Source organism: Mobula birostris, chromosome 18 (assembly GCF_030028105.1).
Source record: "Mobula birostris isolate sMobBir1 chromosome 18, sMobBir1.hap1, whole genome shotgun sequence".
Lineage (NCBI taxonomy): Eukaryota > Metazoa > Chordata > Chondrichthyes > Myliobatiformes > Myliobatidae > Mobula > Mobula birostris.
The window spans coordinates 62,284,307-62,304,187 of record NC_092387.1 but is presented as its reverse complement, the minus strand read 5'-3'; the positions used below and the strand labels follow the sequence as shown (position 1 = coordinate 62,304,187).

General features: G+C 39.6%; 1 protein-coding gene across 9 annotated transcripts in view; it reads left to right on the top strand.

The window, feature by feature from the left end:
• Positions 1-19,236, top strand: part of dlg5a (discs, large homolog 5a (Drosophila)) — a 232,376-nt gene extending 213,140 nt beyond the window's left edge. For 5 of the 9 annotated variants that reach the window (XM_072282816.1, XM_072282814.1, XM_072282815.1 and 2 more), the window contains 6 exons: positions 1,023-1,219; positions 2,677-2,820; positions 10,675-10,802; positions 11,947-12,056; positions 12,971-13,083; positions 17,399-19,236. In XM_072282816.1, the coding sequence (XP_072138917.1) occupies positions 1,023-1,219; positions 2,677-2,820; positions 10,675-10,802; positions 11,947-12,056; positions 12,971-13,083; positions 17,399-17,502 (796 nt within the window). In that variant the 3' untranslated portion in view covers positions 17,503-19,236. Of the gene's footprint in view, positions 1-1,022; positions 1,238-2,676; positions 2,821-10,674; positions 10,803-11,946; positions 12,057-12,970; positions 13,084-17,398 lie in introns of all 9 variants that reach the window. The other 4 variants (XM_072282813.1, XM_072282809.1, XM_072282811.1 and 1 more) reach the window with 1 other exon arrangement.
• The last annotated feature ends 645 nt before the right edge of the window (positions 19,237-19,881 follow it).

The following is a 19,881-nucleotide window of genomic DNA, read 5'->3' as shown; positions in this document are numbered from 1 at the left end:
GCCCGTCTCCATTCCTCCTGTAATCCACAACCAGCTTCTTTGTTTTTGCGACATTGAGAGAGAGGTTGTTTTCTTGACACCACTGTGTCAGAGAGATGACTTCTTCCCTGTAGGCCACCTCGTTATTGTTTGAGATAAGGCCAATCAATGTAGTGTCGTCAGCAAATTTATTTAGCAAATTAGAGCTGTGGGTGGCGACACAGTCATGGGTAAACAGGGAGTAAAGGAGGGGTCTCAGTACACAGCCCTGAGGGGCTCCTGTGTTAAGAGTCAGAGGGGTGGAGGTGAGGGAGCCAGTATATATATTTGTGCTGATTATAACGATTAAAAGGAAATTAGGCCATCTCACTTTCATACTTCCAAAAAATTTTCTGCTTGCATTATCAATAGAGCAACATCTGAGTGTTAACTCCAATACTTGAGTATGTTCCCTACGCTGAGGCATTAATGCATACCGTGATCACAGTCAGAACTGCCATTTCTTACCTAAGGTTTTGGCAGCATTGAATTGTCAATACTCATTTCTTTGGGACCTACAATATCTGCTTAATTTGAGCCTGTCTTTGAGCTGCAACTTGCTGGGCAATTGCTGGCTCCAGTGTCTGGATGATGTATATAGTCACCTTCCTGTCAGCTTGAACCAGTCTGGCCATTCTCCTCTGTCCTCCCTCATTAACATTTTGCCCACAGAACTTCTGCTCACTGGATGATTTTTTTTTTGTTTTTCGCACTGTTGTCTATAAATTGTTCTACGTGAGAAACCCAGGAGATCATCAGTTTCTGAGATAATCAAACCACCTTGTCTGGCAGCCACAATCATTCCATGATCAAAGCCACTTAGATCACACTTCTTCCCCATTCTGATGTTTAGTCTGACGAACAATTGAAACTCTTCACCTGCACACTTTTCTATATTGAGTTGTTAAAACACATGATTGTCTGATTAGATATGTGCATTATGATCAAGTGTAAAGGTCATTTCTTTAAATAGGACAACCTACATATTTTATATTTTCTTCCAGGATGGACCAGGAGTTCTGTAGAAGACATAGTATGTCCGAGGTCAAAGATGAAAATGGGTCTGTTAAGACTCTATCAGCAGCAGCGAGAAGATCATTCTTTCGGAGAAAGCAAAAACATAAACGGAATAATTCAAAAGATGGAAAGGAGATGTTGGCCCTTGATGCCATAAGCACTGATTCTATACCTTTGTTAGAAGGTATTTTGTTCAACTACAGTAAGAAATCTTACTTCATTAATAAAGCCAATGAACATGAAATAGATAGAATGAAAAGATGTAGCTGGTCTTGAGAAGTCCAGCTTCCAAGTTGTTTGGTTGTCTGGATAATGTGGAGTGTGATAAAACCTGGTTAAATTTACTATCCACGTTAATTTTAGGACAGTGGTTTCAAAGGAGTCAACAAATGCTTTTGTTGGAGCAGTGACACAAAAAGAGGTAGGATAGGAAGTTGTGAAGAGAACAGAAGGATTTAGAGAGATTTAGATAGGATATTTATTTATATTAAGATAAAGCAGGTAAAGATAGGTACACTCAAGGATAAAGGAGGAGAATTTGTGCTTGGAGTCAGAGCAAGTAGCTGAGGCACTAAAAGCGCAAGGCAGAGTGAGGCATGCTAATACACTGGGACATTTTGAGATTAAGGAGAAGATATTGCTGGGTCTTCATAAATGGATGAATCCCCAGGGCCTGATGGCATATATCCCAGAATACTGAAAAGAAGCAAGTGAGAAGGTTCCTGGGGCTTTGACAAAGATCTTTCTGTACCCACTACCAACAGACAAGTTCCCGGAGGACTGGAGGGTAGCACATGTTTGAGCCTTTGTTCAAGAAAGGAAATATGGATAATTCAGGTAATTATAAGTCTGAGGCTCATGTTAGTGGTAAGGAAGCTATTGGAGAGGATAGTAAGGGATAGGATTTACGCACATTTGGAAAGACATAGCCGGCTTGCTTAGTCAGCATGGCTTTACGCATAGCCGGCTTGCATAGTCAGCATGGCTTTATGCAGGGTAGGAGATGTCCTAAAAACTTAATTGAGTTTTTTGCGGAGGTGACAAAGGAGCTTGTTGAGGATAGGGAGCTTGTTGAGGATAGGGAGTGAACAAGTATCTACCTTGAATTTCTATTTATAAGTGAAGAGGCAAAGATCTGGCAATTGGAATTTAATGTGGAAAAATGTCAAATTTGCCATTTGGCAGAGAAAAATATGATGCCTATTATCTAAACTATGAGAGATTACAGAACTGTAGAGTGCATAGGAATCTGAGTATCGTGGAGCAAGATTTACAGAAGGTTAGTATGCAAGCCCTACACATAATAAAAGCTAACAATATTATTAAATGGAAAAGTATGGAAGTTATGTTTCAGTTAAACAAGGTATTGATTAGGACCACAGAGGGAGTATTGTGCACAGTGTTGGTCTCCATGTTTACATCAATATATTAATGTATTGGAAGCAATTCAGACAGGTTGGTAGACTGCTATCTGGAATGAGCAGATTATTTTATGATGCAAATTTGGACAATCTGTGTTAGTACCTGCTGGAGTTTAGAAGAGTAAGAGGAAACTTGGATTGAAATATCCATTTAGAATTTGTCCATCAGCCTTTGTGTTTAGATGTAATGTGGATGTCATTTTTCATTTTTCTTTGCTAGATTCTGGAAGTTTTGCATATCAGAGAGTGCAGAAAATCGAATGCACTGCCCCAAGACCTGTGCTTATCCTGGGACCATTAGTGGATGCTGTGAAGGATATGCTTGTCAAAGAATCTCCTGGAAAATTCTGCAGATGTCCATTAGGTAGGTTTAAATGAATTGTTTGTAATATTAAGATTTATAGTTGTACTTATTTTGGAGGTATATTGAAATTTGATTCTTAGTACAGTGGATTCTGGTTAATTGAGACACATCACGGCCAGTACATTTTGGTGATGTACCAAATCTCCTCAGATAAATGAAGTTTCACGGAAATAGTTAAACAGGTATAAAAAAGACAAACTACCAACTGAGTAACAAGTTATGTATTTAAGTGAAATACAGAACAAATTAGAACACTATCAATAGTACTATGCAACTGTATTGGTTCCTAATAGTTATTGATGGAGGAATTCATCCAGTGTTACACCACGTTCTTTTGATTGACTGTAAATGAACAAGATCAGCGCAGATACCTAGTGTAGATAATGGACTGCCTTCATACAATGCTTTCAATGATTGCATCTTCGAAATCTTCATTTTCATTGTACCATTCAAGATGGTTGACAATACCTTCAAATTCTTCATAGTTCCTTACTTGTTGAGGTGGGGAAATCATTTCATTTTCACTCATGGCCATTTCTGACATCACCAAACCTGAATGCTTGAAAACGCAGTCAGCAAAATAGTTCTGAATAACAAGACTTTATGGCCCGGTACTGCTCAATTACACACATTAACCAACCGATTAACCTACTAATCTGTATCACTTCTGAATGTGGGAGGAAACCCCTGAGATCATGTGGAGAACATACAAACTCCTTCCGGACAGCGACAGAATTGAACCTGGGTTGCTGGTACTGTAATAACATTACGCTAACCGCTACAGTACCATGCTGTCCTATATTACAACTGTTTGGTTAATAGAAATTAGCCTTTACATAATTCACAAATCACTATCAAAAATTTGAGATGTGGAATAAAATTAGCTCTAACAGAATTTATGTGGGGAAAGAAATAAACACATTCTGTTTTCCCTGTCTCACATGCAGGATGTTACAGATGACAACCTGACATTACAGGAAAATCTAAAATGGGCTGATCTCTCGGGATGCAGCTCCACTGACACCCCCGCCCCAAAACCACCCTCCATAATCAGAAGGCTGCCTGTTTTATTTAGTGGGAAGAGTGATAAGAGTTAAAGGGAGATTAGTAGAGTAGCTAAAAATACTGAACAATTTTTGTCATCAATTTAATCATCAATCATACTATATATAATATTGCTAAATGATCTGAACATGATTGTTTATACCCATAGTATCATTTAGCCTGTATTTTACAATTCTTTTCTGAGACAAATTAACAAAGTCAGGCCAGTTAGGCAGAAGTATGGTCACAGATGAGTTACATAGAAAATGACTAGGCAGCTGGAAGTTAGGAGGTAGTTAAGATTTGCTATTGTCAACTGTGAGATTAGGTTGCACCCTTCGATACACTCCTTGCAATCTATCGCTGTTTGCATTTTTTTAAATTTTAAGACTATAAGACATAGGAGCAGAATTAAGCTATGTGGCCCATCATGGCTGATTTATTTTCCCCCTCAACTTCATTCTCCTGCCTTCCCCCCATAACCTTTGACACCCTTACTAATCAAGAACATATCAACCTCTGCTTTAAAGACACCTGATGACTTGGCTTCCACAGCTATCTGTGGTTATTAGTTCTACTGATTTACTATTCTCTGGCTAAAAAAATTCCTTCTCATGTCCATTCTAATGGGACACACAGTACTTCTTTTCTGGGACTCTACCCTCTGGTCCTAGACTCCCCCACTATAGGAAACATCCTCTCTCTTTTGTATGAAATTCAACATTCTTCTCATGAAGACTGTCGATGTATTTTGTGTCCTTCAAGCCTATGATATAGAAATAGGACAAAACAATTCTTCTTTTCAAGCATTGTTTACCATTCAGAGTGATCACACTGATCCTCTCCCTCAAAGTGATCTTTCTATTCTATATTCATATACTTTGATCAGTATTCACCCTGCATGTATTCAAAGCTGACCATCTACAGAGAACATTTGTACAGAGAATTTAAAACCCTTTACTGAATGGAGCTTGGCCTTTAAATGAAGAACTTTCTAACTGATCCATTCCTTATGTTGAAACTGCGATTTCTAGCTCTGGATTATCCTGCTAGTCAATCCACCTAGAAAATTTGCTTTAATGTAGATCAACTATGTTTCTAATAAATTTACGAGAGTATAGGTCTACTCAGTGCAATTATTCCACAAAGGTCAGGTTTCCTTATTCCTAGTATCAGACTGCTGTGTCTTTGTATTCTCCGTAAGGTAAGTATATCTTTCCTTAAGTAAAAAAGCCCAAAGTATACAAAGGTACTCTGGATGTGATTTTATTATAGTCCTGTATAAATGCAAAATGACTTCCTTTTTCTTGTACATCCGTGCCTTTGTAATAAACGCTAGCAGACCACTTATTTTCCTATTTGCTTGCAGTGCTTGCATGTTAAGAGCTTTTGTCCACATGGTAGCCCAGAAATAATTTCAATTTGCTGTTTTTTTTTAATGTTTATGTCTTGTTTCTATCACTGTCCATTATGATTAGTCTGGAATCTAATTACTTCATTAAGATAGTGCAGGCAATCTTCAGATAAATCTATAGTCCCATACTTAAAAGCAGCAAATACACACAAAATCACCAACATTTGAATGAGAGTAGCATTTTAGATGTAACACTAATTATATAGCAGTATAACACTCATAAAATGTTGATGTACTCAGCAGTCAGGCAGCATTGAATTGAATTGACGTTATTTCTTACATCCATCACAAACATGAGGCGTAAAAATCTTTGTTACATTTCCATCTATATGTGCAATCATAGTAGTTTATAATAAATAGAACAGTCAATGTAATATAGAGTACACTCAAATCAGCGTGAGTTCATTAGTCTGATGGCCTGATGGAAGAAGCTATCTGGAGCCTGTTGGTCCTGGCTTTTATGCTGCGGTACTGCTTCCCAGAAGGTAGCAGCTGGAATAGATTGTGGTTGGGATGACTTGGGTCCCCAATGATCTTACAGGCCCTATTTACACACCTGTCCTTGTAAATGTCCTGAATCATGGGAAGTTCACAACTACAGATGTGCTGGGCTGTCCGCACCACTCTCTGTAGAGTCCTGCGATTGAGGGAGGTACAGTTCCCATACCAGGCAGTAATGCAGCCAGTCAGGATGCTCTCAGTTGTGCCCCTGTAGAAAGTTCATAGGATTTGGGGGCCAAAATCAAACTTCCTCAACCGTCTGAGGTGAAAGAGGCACTGTTGTGCCTTCTTCACCACACAACTGGTGTGTACAGACCACGTGAGGTCCTCAGTGATGTGGATGCCGAGGAACTTGAAGCTGTTTACCCCAGATCCATTGATGTCAATAGAGGTTAGCCCGTCTCCATTCCTCCTGTAATCCACAACCAGCTTCTTTGTTTTTGCGACATTGAGGGAGAGGTTGTTTTCTTGACACCACTGTATCAGAGAGATGACTTCTTCCCTGTAGGCCACCTCGTTATTGTTTGAGATAAGGCCAATCAATGTAGTGTCGTCGGCAAATTTAATTAGCAGATTGACACTGTGGGTGGCGATACAGTCATGGATAAACAGGGAGTAAAGGAGGGGACTCAGTACATAGCCCGGAGGGGCTCCTGTACTGAGCATGTGTGGAAAAGAATAAAAAGTTGATGTTTTGGGCCAAGCCCCTTCGTCAGAACTGGAATGGAAGGGGGAAGAAGCCAGAATAAGCATATATTAACAGTAAGAATGGTTATTTAATTAGATTAGAAACTTCAAATGTTATTATGAGAGTTGTTATCAATAAAAATAAAATCATTTATGGTCATCTGGGATGGAGGGCATGTTATAAGTGAACAAGACCAATAATCACTTCTGTTTAGGAGAACGAGGGGTTATCTCATTGAAATATGGAGAATTTTTAAGGAGTGTTGGAGAATGGATGCAGAGTTGATGTATCTAGAAACAGGAGTCATCTTCTCAAATTAATGATCTGTGCTAATGAATGTAGGACAATGTTAAGGAAGCATATTCCTTATCCTGAGAGAATTACTATCTGAAAGGACCAGAGACTTGAGTTTCTCAGTGTGTTCAACATTGATTTTTAGGTTTTTAAGGGAATCATGGGATGGGGGTTGGTGATGAGGTCAAAGATCATATTTAATCACAGAGCATGATAAGGTCTGTTGGGTAATTTCTCTCCTCTCTTCATCCTTCTGCCTTCTTCCAATCTGTATTCTGGTTATCCACTCATTCCTTCTCCTCTCCTCTCCTCACCTGGCCATCACCTCTCTCTGGTTCCCCTCCTCCTCCCCTTTATTTCATGGTCCACTGACCACTCCTCCTCCTCCTGACCTTTACGTGTGCTTGCAACACTTTGTGTTCGACAGAGTGATGAGCAGCACTGGGGCTCCACAGGGGACTGTCTTGTCTCCCTTTCTCTTCACCATTTACACCTCAGACTTCAACTACTGCACAGAGTCTTATCATCTTCAGAAGTTTTCAGATGACTCTGCCATAGTTGGATGCATCAGCAAGGGAGATGAGGCTGAGTACAGGGCTACAGTAGGAAATTTTGTCACATGGTGTGAGAAGAATTATCTGCAGCTTAATGTGAAAAAGACTAAGGAGCTAGTGGTAGACCTGAGGAGAGCTAAGGTACCAGTGACCCCTGTTTCCATCCAGGGGGTCAGTGTGGACATGGTGGAGGATTACAGATACCTGGGGATACGAATTGACAATAAACTGGACTGGTCAAAGAACACTGAGGCTGTCTACAAGAGGGGTCAGAGCCATCTCTATTTCCTGAGGAGACTGAGGTCCTTTAACATCTGCCGGACAATGCTGAGGATGTTCTACGAGTCTGTGGTGGCCAGTGCTATCATGATTGCTGTTGTGTGCTGGGGTAGCAGGCTGAGGGTAATAGACAACAACAGAATGAACAAGCTCATTTGTGAGGCCAGTGATGTTGTGGGGATGGAACTGGACTCTCTCACGGTGGTGTGTGAAAAGAGGATGCTGTCTAAGTTGCATGCCACCTTGGTCAATGTCTCCCATCCACTACATAATGTACTGGTTGGGCACAGGAGTACATTCAGCCAGAGACTCATTCCACTGAGATGCAACACAGAGCATCATAGGAAGTCATTCCTGCCTGTGGCCATCAAACTTTACAACTCCTCCCTTGGAGGGTCAGACACCCTGAGCCAATAGGCTGGTCCTGGACTTATTTCATAATTTACTGGCATAACTTACATATTACTATTGAACTATTTATGGTTCTATTACTATTTATTATTTATGGTGCAACTGTAACGAAAACCAATTTCCCCCGGGATCAATAAAGTGTGACCATGACTATGACTATCTCTTCTATCCCCTCCCCAGCTCTTCATCCTCCCTCCCCCAGCCACCCATGTACCCACCCACCCACTTTCTCCCTCATCTATCATCTGCTAGCTTGTACCCCTTACCCTTCTCCTACGTTATTCTGATTTCCACCCCCTTCCTTTCCAGTTCTGATGAAGTGTCTTGGTACAAAACCTTGACTGTTTATTCCTCTCCATAGATGGGTGCTTGACTTGCTGAGTTCCTTCAGCATTTTATGCATGTTTCTCCTGGATAAGGTCCTGATTTCTTCCATGAGCTTATGTTCTCTCAGGTCCTTGGAGATGGTAACTGCCTCTCTGACTGGGAATGTTTGTCTGTACCACATGACTAACCTTTAACGTTTCTACATCTGCCAGAGATGGATACCATTAAAGTTGTCCATCGTACACGAATAAATAATTTTCAAAAGGTTTTTCCAAGATGGTCGGGCCCCATAGTTAGTAACATAATAGAGACCTATGATGCTCCCAGAAGGTTAGAGTCATAGAGAAATACAGTATAGAAACAGGCCCTTTGGCCTAACAGGTCCATGCCAAAACCATTTAAACCGCCTACACCTAACAATCTCCACCAGGACCATAGCCTTCCATGTACCTACTCAAACTTCTCTTAAACGCTGAAATCGAGCTCACATGTACCACTTTTGTTGGTAGCTCATTCCACACTTTCACGACCCTGAGTGATGAAGTTTCCCCTCATTCTCCTTAAACTTCTCACCTTTCACCTTTAACCAATGACCGATGGTTTTAGTCTCACCTAACTCTAGTGGAAAAAGTCTGCTTGCTTTTACCCTATCTATACCCCTCATAATTTTGTATAACTCGAGGTTAGTTCACTTCCACGCATTGTTTTTTTATGCCCTTAGTTTTATTTCAGCTTTTAAAAAAAACAGATATTTCCTCCTTCTACCAATACATGTTTGACTTGCAATATTGTTTTGGAGGAACAGCTTAAAATTTTCATTTAATTTGGAAACACAAGAGACTGCAAATGCTGAATGAGGAACTCAGTAGCTCAAACAGCATCAAATGGAAGGAAATGAAGTCCAGGTGAAGGGTCTTGACTTGAAATGTCAATCATCCATTACCCTCTTGATGCTGTCTGACACACTGAGTTCCCCCAGCGCTTTCTGTATCACTTCCATTCAAAGCCACTTTTCAGAACTTGCTGTCCATTTGCAGAAGATACCAGTGAAGCCTCATTGTTAGCTGAAGTCCACGTTACATTTTAATATTACATTACAAAATACTGATAATGTAATTTTGTCAGCACAGTAGCATGGCGGTTAGCACATCACATCACTTTACAGTGCCGGCTGTAAGATCGTTGTTTGATTCCTGCTGCTATTTGTAAGGAGTTTGTACATTCTCTCCATGTCTTCGTAGGTTTCCTCCAAGTAAAAAGATGTACGGTTATAGTTACACACATCAAAGTTGCTGGTGAACGCAGCAGGCCAGGCAGCATCTCTAGTAAGGGGTACAGTCGACATTTCGGGCCGAGACCCTTTGTCAGGACTAACTGCAAGAAGAGCTAGTAAGAGATTTGAAAGTGGGAGAAGGAGGGGGAGATCCAAAATGATAGGACGCAGACTGGGAGATTGTTTCACTGAACACCTACGCTCTGTCCGCCAGAGAAAGCAGGATCTCCCAGTGGCCACACATTTTAATTCCACATCCCATTCCCATTCTGATATGTCTATCCACGGCCTCCTCTACTGTAAAGATGAAGCCACACTCAGATTGGAGGAACAACACCTTATATTCCATCTGGGTAGCCTCCAACCTGATGGCATGAACATTGACTTCTCAAACTTCTGCTAATGCCCCACCTCTCCCTCGTACCCCATCCATTATTTATTTATTTATATACACACATTCTTTTTCTCTCTCTCCTTTTTCTCCCTCTGTCCCTCTGACTATACCCCTTGCCCATCCTCTGGGTTCCCCCTCCCTCCCCTTGTCTTTCTCCCTGGGCTTCCTGTCCCATGATCCTTTCATATCCCCTTTTGCCTATCACCTGTCCAGCTCTTGGCTCCATCCCTCCCCCACCTGTCTTCTCCTATCATTTTGGATCTCCCCCTCCCCCTTTCAAATCTCTTACTAGCTCTTCCTTCAGTTAGTCCTGACGAAGGGTCTCGGCCCGAAACGTCGACTGTACCTCTTCCTAGAGATGCTGCCTGGCCTGCTGCGTTCACCAGCAACTTTGATGTGTGTTGCTTGAATGTTAACCCCTTCATTTCCTCGTGTAGATTTCCTCGTGTTTATGGTTATAGATAGTAGGTTTTGAGCATTCTATGTTGGCACCAGAAGTGTTCTGACACTTGTGGGCTGCCCAGCACAATTCTCACTGATTTGATTTGATGCAAATGACACACTTCACTGTATGTTTCACTATACATGTGACAAATAAAGCTAATCATATTATTTTTCTATCTGAAGAGCAAGCTGTTCCATGTATTAATTTCTTCTCCCCTCAATTTTTTCCAGAGGTTATGAAAGCTTCACAGCAGGCCATTGAACGAGGAGTAGCAGACTATCTCTTCATTGATTATAAGAGGAGGAGTGGGCATTTTGATGTCACAACTGTTGCCTCCATAAAAGAAATAACTCAGAAGGTGGTTCTGTCCTCTCAATATTTATATAGTTGGATTATCTGTGTTTCTGGATCATAAATTCTGCCAAGTACAGATATTACATTACTTCAAATATATGCACTATGGTATTTTAGATCATTTCCAGTCAACTAGATTCACAGTTTGGCAGAGAAGAAAAGTGATCTTTTTCAATTATAAATTCACTAATTCCTACCACGTTTTTAATACCAATGCATCAAGATATGTCAAAGAGACTAACAGAGGTATTATTTATGCAGGCCACTTTCTGTAAGGCATCTTCGGAAGATCAATTTAGGTCTACTGATTTAATATTTATGAGCATCCCCTTGATGTAATTATTTCTAAAAGTAATTCCAGTAAGTTGAGGGAGGGAGAAGATTACTGATTGTTTACGCTCCATCTACGCTGCACAGTAAAATACAACCAAACAAATCCAGTTATGTATTTGCACCCGGTGGCTGAATGATTTTTTTTCCCCCTCAGACCACTGACAAAGTCAGCAGGTTGCAGACAATCTTCCATTGTCCTCACTTCCATAATCAATGTTATACTTTGCTGTGCAAAGATAATTTTACAAGGGAATTAATTTATGTATGTGGTTCTTAGATAGCTGTTTGGTTTCATTTTTCAAAGCTAGTGTCCAGAAAGTGAATGTTTTCAAAATTAGAATTGGTTTTCAGAGGGCAAGTAGCAGAAAATTGTTTCCAACATCTCATAAATTGGTAATAAAAAGACATGAGTTGTATTATTGCAAGAGTCTATTATTTGTTACAGGGTTATAAGCACACGGCAGCTTTGTCAGATGATTATTGAAGCACAGTACCTGATAGTATTTAATAGGAAATCAGATTAGTGTTTGGATGTGATATAAAATGATGCACAGTTGGGTGGTGAAGTGGAGATCTGTCTCTACCAAAGGAGGTGTAAGGCACTCCTTCTGTCCACCAGCATGCAGGTCACCCTAGGGCAAAGTGTAGCACTTGCTTACCCTCCCACCAATCAGGGTTACGTGAAGCCATGGGAGCAGGTGGTGGATAGTCGTATTCTGATTAAACCAATGCGGATATGACATTCTGATCGTTCTTTTTGTTTCATTACTGTACATATCTGTGTTTTGATAACCAACTTTTGACCTTGTTTGTAGGACTGCCACTGCTTGCTAGATATTGCACCACATGCCATAGAGCGTCTTCACCGGATTCACATCTACCCAATTGTCATATTCATACGGTACAAAAACCTAAAGCAAATCAAGTGAGTGGTTAATTATCGATTATTAAAACTTTGTTTTGTGATTTTGCAAAAATTCTACATAGTTTTAAAGCAAATAAGGATACGTTGGTAAATTTTTGCACTTGGCAAAAGTCTATTTAAAAAGGAAGTAAATTAGCAGGAGCTTCGAAAAAGTTCTGCATATCCCATTTTTAAGACTGGGATAATGTTCTCTGTACATAGAAGTACATATTAGGTCAGCTGCAAGCGTTTTTGTGTTTTATTGAGGGTTAATACACAATGTGTTAAAGGGGACAATCTAATAACACAGTGTATTGTCAGTGCTTTAATGTCATATTACAAAGGATTGACAGTGATTTAAAGACAGAAAATTGAATTACTAGTAGCAAAATAAGTTGATAACAATGTGCTTTAAAGAATATTACAGGGTGCTACAATGTTATAAAATGGTTCAATGGTTCCATTTAATATCAGAGAATGTATACAATATACAAGCTGAAATTCTTACTCGTGGTGGACATCCACAAAACAGAAGAAAAACCCCAAAGAATGAATGACAGAAACATGTTAGAACCCTAAAGCCCCACTTCCTCCTCCCACTCACAAGCAGTAGCGAAAGCATCAACCCTCCCCCCTGCCCACCAACCTCAGCAAAAAAAAGCATCAGCCCCACCCCCCGCTATGTTTTCTTCACTCAGAGGCTAGTTGATATCTGGTTTCACTGGTAAAGGAGAAAGTAGAATCAGACAAAATCATTATGGGGCATTTAGAAAGCTTTTAAAAGGGCAAAGCATAGAAGGATACACTCATGGGCAAATGTGATTAGTGTAGATCTACTGAAGGGCCTGTTTTACAGGTGCATTCACATTTTAGTCCTTTTCCATCATTATTTTTCATTGTTTAATCAAATTCATTGGGTGGTCTTTCATCTACAGAGAGCAAAAGGACCCAGTCTTTCTGCGAGACAAAGGTACACAAAAAAAACATTCCAGGGAACAGTTTGAAGCTGCTCAAAAGATCGAACAGGAGTACAGCAAGTTTTTCACAGGTATTCTACCTTTGATTTTACAAGTAGCATTCCAATTTTGGCATGGTGGGACAAGGGGAGATGTTTCTTTAAATATAATTGTTGGTTTGTTATTTTATGCATGACAATGATAAGCTCTGATTAAGTTCAAAGTCAAATTTATTTTTTACATTTAACTGTACACATGTATACGGCTGAATCAAACTATGTTCCTCAGGGACCGAGGTGCAAAACAGTACATGTATCACATACAGCAAATTAAATAATAACACAATAATATTAGAAGATAATAAAAATGTAGATGTATAATTTGACATAAAATGCTTATATGGCTTATGGTTAAATATACAATAGTACATTGTGTACTGGATGAGAGTAGGGTTTTCAGAAGTCTCGGGCTGGGAGAAGAAACTGTGCCTGATGGTAGGAGGTCAAACAGATTGTCAAGGACCCCTCCTATTCATCCTATAAGCTAGTCCGTCATAAAATTATATAACCTTAATAGTAAATTGCTCAAGTTTAATGCATTGGTTTTTTATGATTATGATGTGTTACAAAACTCTGGAAATTTCCTGTCCCAAATAGATTTTAAGGTTTGTAACATACTAATAATAAAGGCATCCATTAGTCTTGCGAGACCATGGATCTGAGCCTGGAAAGTTTTCACTCTCCAGGGCGCAAGCGTGGGCAAGGTTGTATGGAAGACTAGCAGTTGCCTATGCTGCAGGTCTCACCTCTCCACACCACCAGTGTTCAAGGGAAGGGCAAGGGCCGATACAGCTTGGCACCGGTGTCGTCGCAGAGCACTGTGTGATTAAGTGCCTTGCTCAAGGACACAACACGCTGCCTTGACTGGGGCTCGAACTCACGACCCTTAGATCGCTAGTCGAATGCCTTAACCACTTGGCCACGTGCCCACATGTGGTACATTATAGTATAACGTACTATAATGATAAAAGTAATCAAATCTAAGCTGTTTAATATTAAGATAATATATTTTTTTAATAAAGGATTAGTGTAACACATGCTTATCGGCAATCTCCAATCTATGTATGAATGATGTTCCACAAGATGAAGTGTTAATTGTTCTAAACTGCAGCCACAGGGGCAGCCTTGACTCATTGGCTCTTTTTGCTCTGCACTAACCATGCAGTGACACTAGATGGCACTGCCCGATGCAGTTCTGCTGTGAATTGGCAACTAGTCAACAGCTATAGAAAAACTTGAAACTGAAATTCGTATTGGCTTTGAGTTTCCAATTGATTGCAATTATCAGGCTCTTTTCTTTTGGAAAATAGTCCAAGAGCCAAGTAAGTAGGTTATTTGATAAAGGCTCATACTTATTTGAATGATGAAAAAAGGAAGTGTCAAAGTTTACAGGATTAATTTAAATGTGTGTGTTTCAGAGGGGATGAGGTAAAATTCAATATCCCCACATATTGGATACCAATTACTTCTAACTCAGTGGCCACTTTATTAGATACATCTGCATATCTGCTCATCAGTACAAATATCTAGTCAGCCAACTATGTGAGGCAATAACTCAGTCCATAAAACGTGCAGATGTGGTCAAGAGATTCAGTTCATAAGCATGAAAAAGTCTGAATATGCTGGAAATCCAAAGCAACACACACAAAATGCTGGGGGAACTCAGCAGGTCAGGCAACCTCTATGGAAATGAATAAACAGTCGACATTACAGGCCGAGACCCTTCATCAGGACTTTCAGGAGATTGAGTTGTTCTTCAGACCAAACATCAGAATGGGGAAGAAATGTGATCTAAGTGACTTTGACTGTGAAGTGGTTGTTGGTGCCACAGATTATTTGAGTATCTCAGAAACTGTTGATCTCCTAGGATTTTCACACACAAGTCTCTAGAACTTACAGAGAATGGTGTGAAAAACAAAAAAAACATCCAGTCAGAGGCAGTTCTGTGGGTGAAAGTGCCTTGTTAATGAGAGAGGTCAGATAAGAACGACCAGACTGGTTCAAGCTGACAGGAAGGTGACAGTAACTCAAATAATCATGCGTTACAACAGTGGTGTGCAAAAGAGCTTCTCTGAAAGCACAACAGTTTAAACCTGGAAGTGGATGAGTTTAGGAGCAGAAGACCACGAACATATGCACAGGGTTTACTTAATAAAATGGCAACTGAATGTATATGTTTTCATGTCTGTACTTTGGATTTGACCTTTTAATTAGTTTTAGTGTATCAGGTGCTTTAAGTATGATGTAACTATTTGTTTTGTACATAACTATTGTGTGTCTTAATGTATTTTTACCTTTTTGCCTGGGAGAGAAATATCTGAAGATTCTGTAAGCTGTCAAAAATGCAAGAACTTATTATTTTGTATTGTTAAGGCCCTGCTGTAATAAAAAAAATTCTTTTGTTGTTTAACTAAACATGACACATGGAAAGCTTCCAAATTTGGTGTATATTAAATACATATTCTTTACATTTGGATATTTTTTTCTCCTTTGCCTTTTGCTTCTTCTGAGGGGAAAACTGACGCATAAAGCAGTGTTATCAGTATTCACAGGGTAAACACTAGTTTTAAGGTATGACTAATTTTTGTAAATAAATTTGGAGGATGTTGCTGCAAATGGCACATCGAAGATATTATTCTCATGATTTGTTCACATTGCATCACACAGTCAGATTTCGTCAGGTGGACTGTGCTGCTCTCTGGGGGTTTGTGGTTGTAGAATACAGTCTACATCGTAATTTCCCATAACATCTGCACGTGTGCAAAGACATTCGAGTAGAGAAGCAATAAATTTTCGATTGATTACTTTGTTTTCTGTATAAATTGTGTAAGAATGTATTTTATTTCACATCTCCAATGTTTGAGTAATAATTTGTGAATTCTGTAAGGTTTCCCGAATAGCCGTAACGTGAGGCTTACCTGTATTTATAAACATGAGGAAATCTGCAGATGCTGGATATCCAAAGCAGCACACACAAGATGCTGGAGGAACTCAGCAGGCCAGGCAGCATCTATGGAAAGGAGTAAACAGTCGACGTTTCAGGCTGAAACTCTGCTTCAGGACTGGAAAGGAAGGGGAGGGGTGAAGTAAAGACTGGGAGCTTGATTGATGAAAGATACAAAGGGCTGGAGAAGGAAGAATTTGATAGGAGAGGACAGAGACCAAAGGGAAGGGGAGGAGCACCAGAGGGAGGTGATGGGCAGGTAAGGAGATATTGTGAGAGAGGGAAACAGGAATGGTGAAGGAGACGAGAGGCCAGTTACCGGAAGTTGCTCCAGCATTTTGTGTGTGTTGCTCACCTGTATTTATACTGGGGTAGATTGGGTTTTGTCCTTGATCTGAATAACAGATTCACAGCCAGTGATGAGGACCTAATGAGCAGCAGCTCACTTCCTTTTGAAATGTGTGTGAGCAAATTCAGGTGATGAGAACATCAGGCTCAGCTGTCTTAATTTTTGATGCAGAAGATGCTGATTTATTTGCAAGAAATAGCCATGTTGGAGAGTTCTGTTCCTTCTGTGGTTTCAATACCTGCACCCTGTCATTGCAGATACAGCAACAAGAGAAAGAAATTGGAAGTTGAGAAAAGATAGCTAATTTGGCTTCAACACAGATTGCATTTATCACCATTTCTTTGTATATTGTGTTAATTTTATATTGTAACCCACTTCATTTATATTAAGTAGGGAAGAATGCCTCATCACAAGGTTAAAATTTTGCACATTGGTAATTTGTTCGAAGTAAATTTTATTATCAGAGTACATATATGTCACTACATACAACCCTGAGATTCATTTTTCTGTGGCATACTCAGTAAATCTATAGAATAGTAACTATAACAGGATCAATGAAAGATCACCCAGAGTGCAGAAGACAACAAGCTGTGCAAATGAAAATACAAATAAATAATGAGAACATGCGATGATGTGTTAAAGAGTCCTTAAAGTGTAGTAACTGTTCCTGAACCTGGTGGTGCAAATCCTGAGGCTCTTGTACCTTCTACCCGATGGCTCGTATACCTTCTACCTGATGACAGCAGTGAGAAAAGAGCATCACCCATCTTCATTTATGTATAGTTCTTCATAAGTTCTATTGTATTTCTTTATTTTCCTGTAGATGCCTACAAGAAAAAATCTCAAGGTTGTATATGGTGACATGTACATACTTTGATAAATTTGACTTAAATATTTACTGAGGGGCTGGTGGTTCAGAGGCAGGATTATAACACCCTGGCAACAAGTAAAAGATTTCTTCTTATTTGCCTACTTTGTACCTTTGGTTTAGAAATCCAGTGTGGTGGCTAAACTTTTTTCTGTACCTATTAATTTCTCCTCTCTGTCTTTTGCAGGTATTGTCCAAGGAGGTAGCCTGCCTTACATTTGCACTCAAATCATGACAGTTGTTGATCAAGAACAAAACAAAGTCCTCTGGATTCCAGCTGGGACCCTCTAGGACCTCGGTCGGGCAGCTCATATGCTGGTGTGGAATTGTTTAAGCAAATGATTGCTCCATTATGTTTGAATTAAATCTGTCTGAATATTGCGGGTTACACAGAATAGACAGCGTGCTGGATGGACGTCTGGAGAGCAGAAGTTGTCAACTTGAGAGTGTGGGCGAATGCTGTTTAAAAAGTCCTGGCATCTACTGTACTGCAATATAAAGAAAAACCCTTCAAATTGGATTTTTACAGGACTGATTTTAAAAAGTATATATTTTATTCTGCCTTTTTGACCCCATTTCCCCCCCCCACCAACAAATAAAAGTTGGAAAAGTGATGTTGTAACTTAAACTTAGAAAGACACGTTTACAAATAATAATTCCTGTTTTAAATATTTACTTGAATTTTTTTTTAAATCTTTTTTGTTCTCTTACTCTCCACATTTTGGATAAGACGTCTCTTTTGAATGAGTTTGTGACTGGGCTATACAACAGAGCCCTGATATTCTACTGGCAGGTTAAGTTTTATAAAGATTGGTAGAGTGTGAACTTGTAGCTGGGAAAAGGTATTGTGACTGGTACTATTTGGAGTGAGTTATGAGATGTTTGTGCACTCCCTTGAAGGGCAGACCACTGCATTTGTTTCTGTTTTTTTAATTGTCTGTCAAATATATTTTTCTGCATGGATCTTGATATGTAAACAGCATAATGTATCTGATCATATTGTATAAACTAATACCTTAATTGTTGGGCCTGATATTGTGTAGCAAGGGGAGTAATGAGCTATTAGATAGGCCTAGCATGCTGATATGACACTTTCTAAAAGCTGTAAATATTGAAGAAACTCATGTTGGTGCAATTTTGCAGGTTATGTTGAGCATTTTTTTTAAGAAAAGAAAAAAATCAGTGTGTGTAGCAGTCAAATAGATTTATTTAACTTTAAGAAGATATTTCCCTTGGATGATTTGTCAAAGTAAATGTAGTTATAAGGCACAGTAAATAATTGTAGTGTGGCCACTGTCTGGAGAGCAGTCATTGATCTGCATTGCTTATGGATGTTTCTTGTCATATATTGTGCCAAATTGTCAATATTTGTATCCTCTGTTTCACGTTGCACTTGTGAATCCATGTGTGCCTAACACAGGATTGTTCTCGATCCTCCTGTCTGTCTCATGGTTTTAGCTAGTTCACTGCTGTATCTACCAACTTCAATGCAAATGAATCATTAAAAAACACGACTGTTCGTCACTTTTCAATAACTCTCGCGTGTGACAACCTTTCAGACATTCCACAAAACGTAGGCTGCATACTGTAATGAAAAGGGGCGTTTTCTCACACACTGTGTCAAAAAGCAAAGTACTGCATTTTAATGATTAAAAACTGTACAAAAAGATTAAGTCTGCAAATATAATTTTGGCAAGTTCATTTGATTCACACTGTGCAGGGGTAGAACAATTAATTTAATATTTTCTGTAATAACTCCTAGCAGTGAGGAAGTCCCCCTTTGACAAACAAGGCATTTGGTCCCACTGTTAGAATTGGCTCACTAATCAACCCTAAACTCAGTAATTCGGTGACTAGATTGATAAGCATTCACTGCCAATCTACATTATTGCAGGGCACAGTCAGTGTGTGACAGAGATGGTACAAGTTGACCAGGTACTGATGTTTTTATTCTGTGCTAAAAGATTACTTTGTATCAACTGTAAAGCAATTGATTAGTACAAGAATAAAGATCAATTTCTGATGTTCATTGTGTGTTATTTCACATACCCAGTAGATATAAAGTACGTTTTTAAAACTTTAGGTCATTTTGGCTCCTCTACAGAGCTGTTCAATAAAGACATTGACGAGTGGAGAGTAGTGATAAGTTCATCTGTGGTTTATTGACCTGCAGGGTAATATAAAAGAATGTTATCTTGGCTTAGGTGTGTGACAGGTTTATGCGTATCACTCGAATTGAGATAATGGTGAAAGGTTTTGCTTGGATGCCATCCACTCAGACCAGTCCATCCTTGTGTTGCACTTGAAGAGAAAGTGTGCAGGCAGACCATGAGGTGCAAAGGTCGTGATGAGGTAGATAAGCAGATCAGTTTATTATCATAAAAGAGAATCTGTTCAAGAGTCCTACGAACATGAACGTAGATTTCTCTGATTTTGGTCATTTCTCCTCCCTCCCCTTATCTCTTTTTCCATTCCCTATTCTAACACCCCTCTTACCCCTTCTCACCTGTCCATCAACTCTGTTACTCCTCCTCCCCTTTCTTCCATGCTCCACTCTCCTCCTCTATCAGATTCCATCTTCTTCAGCCCTTTCCCTCTTCCATCTATCATTTCCCAGCTTCTTTCTTCATCTCCCTTCCCCTCACCTCACCTATCACCTGCCAGCTTCTG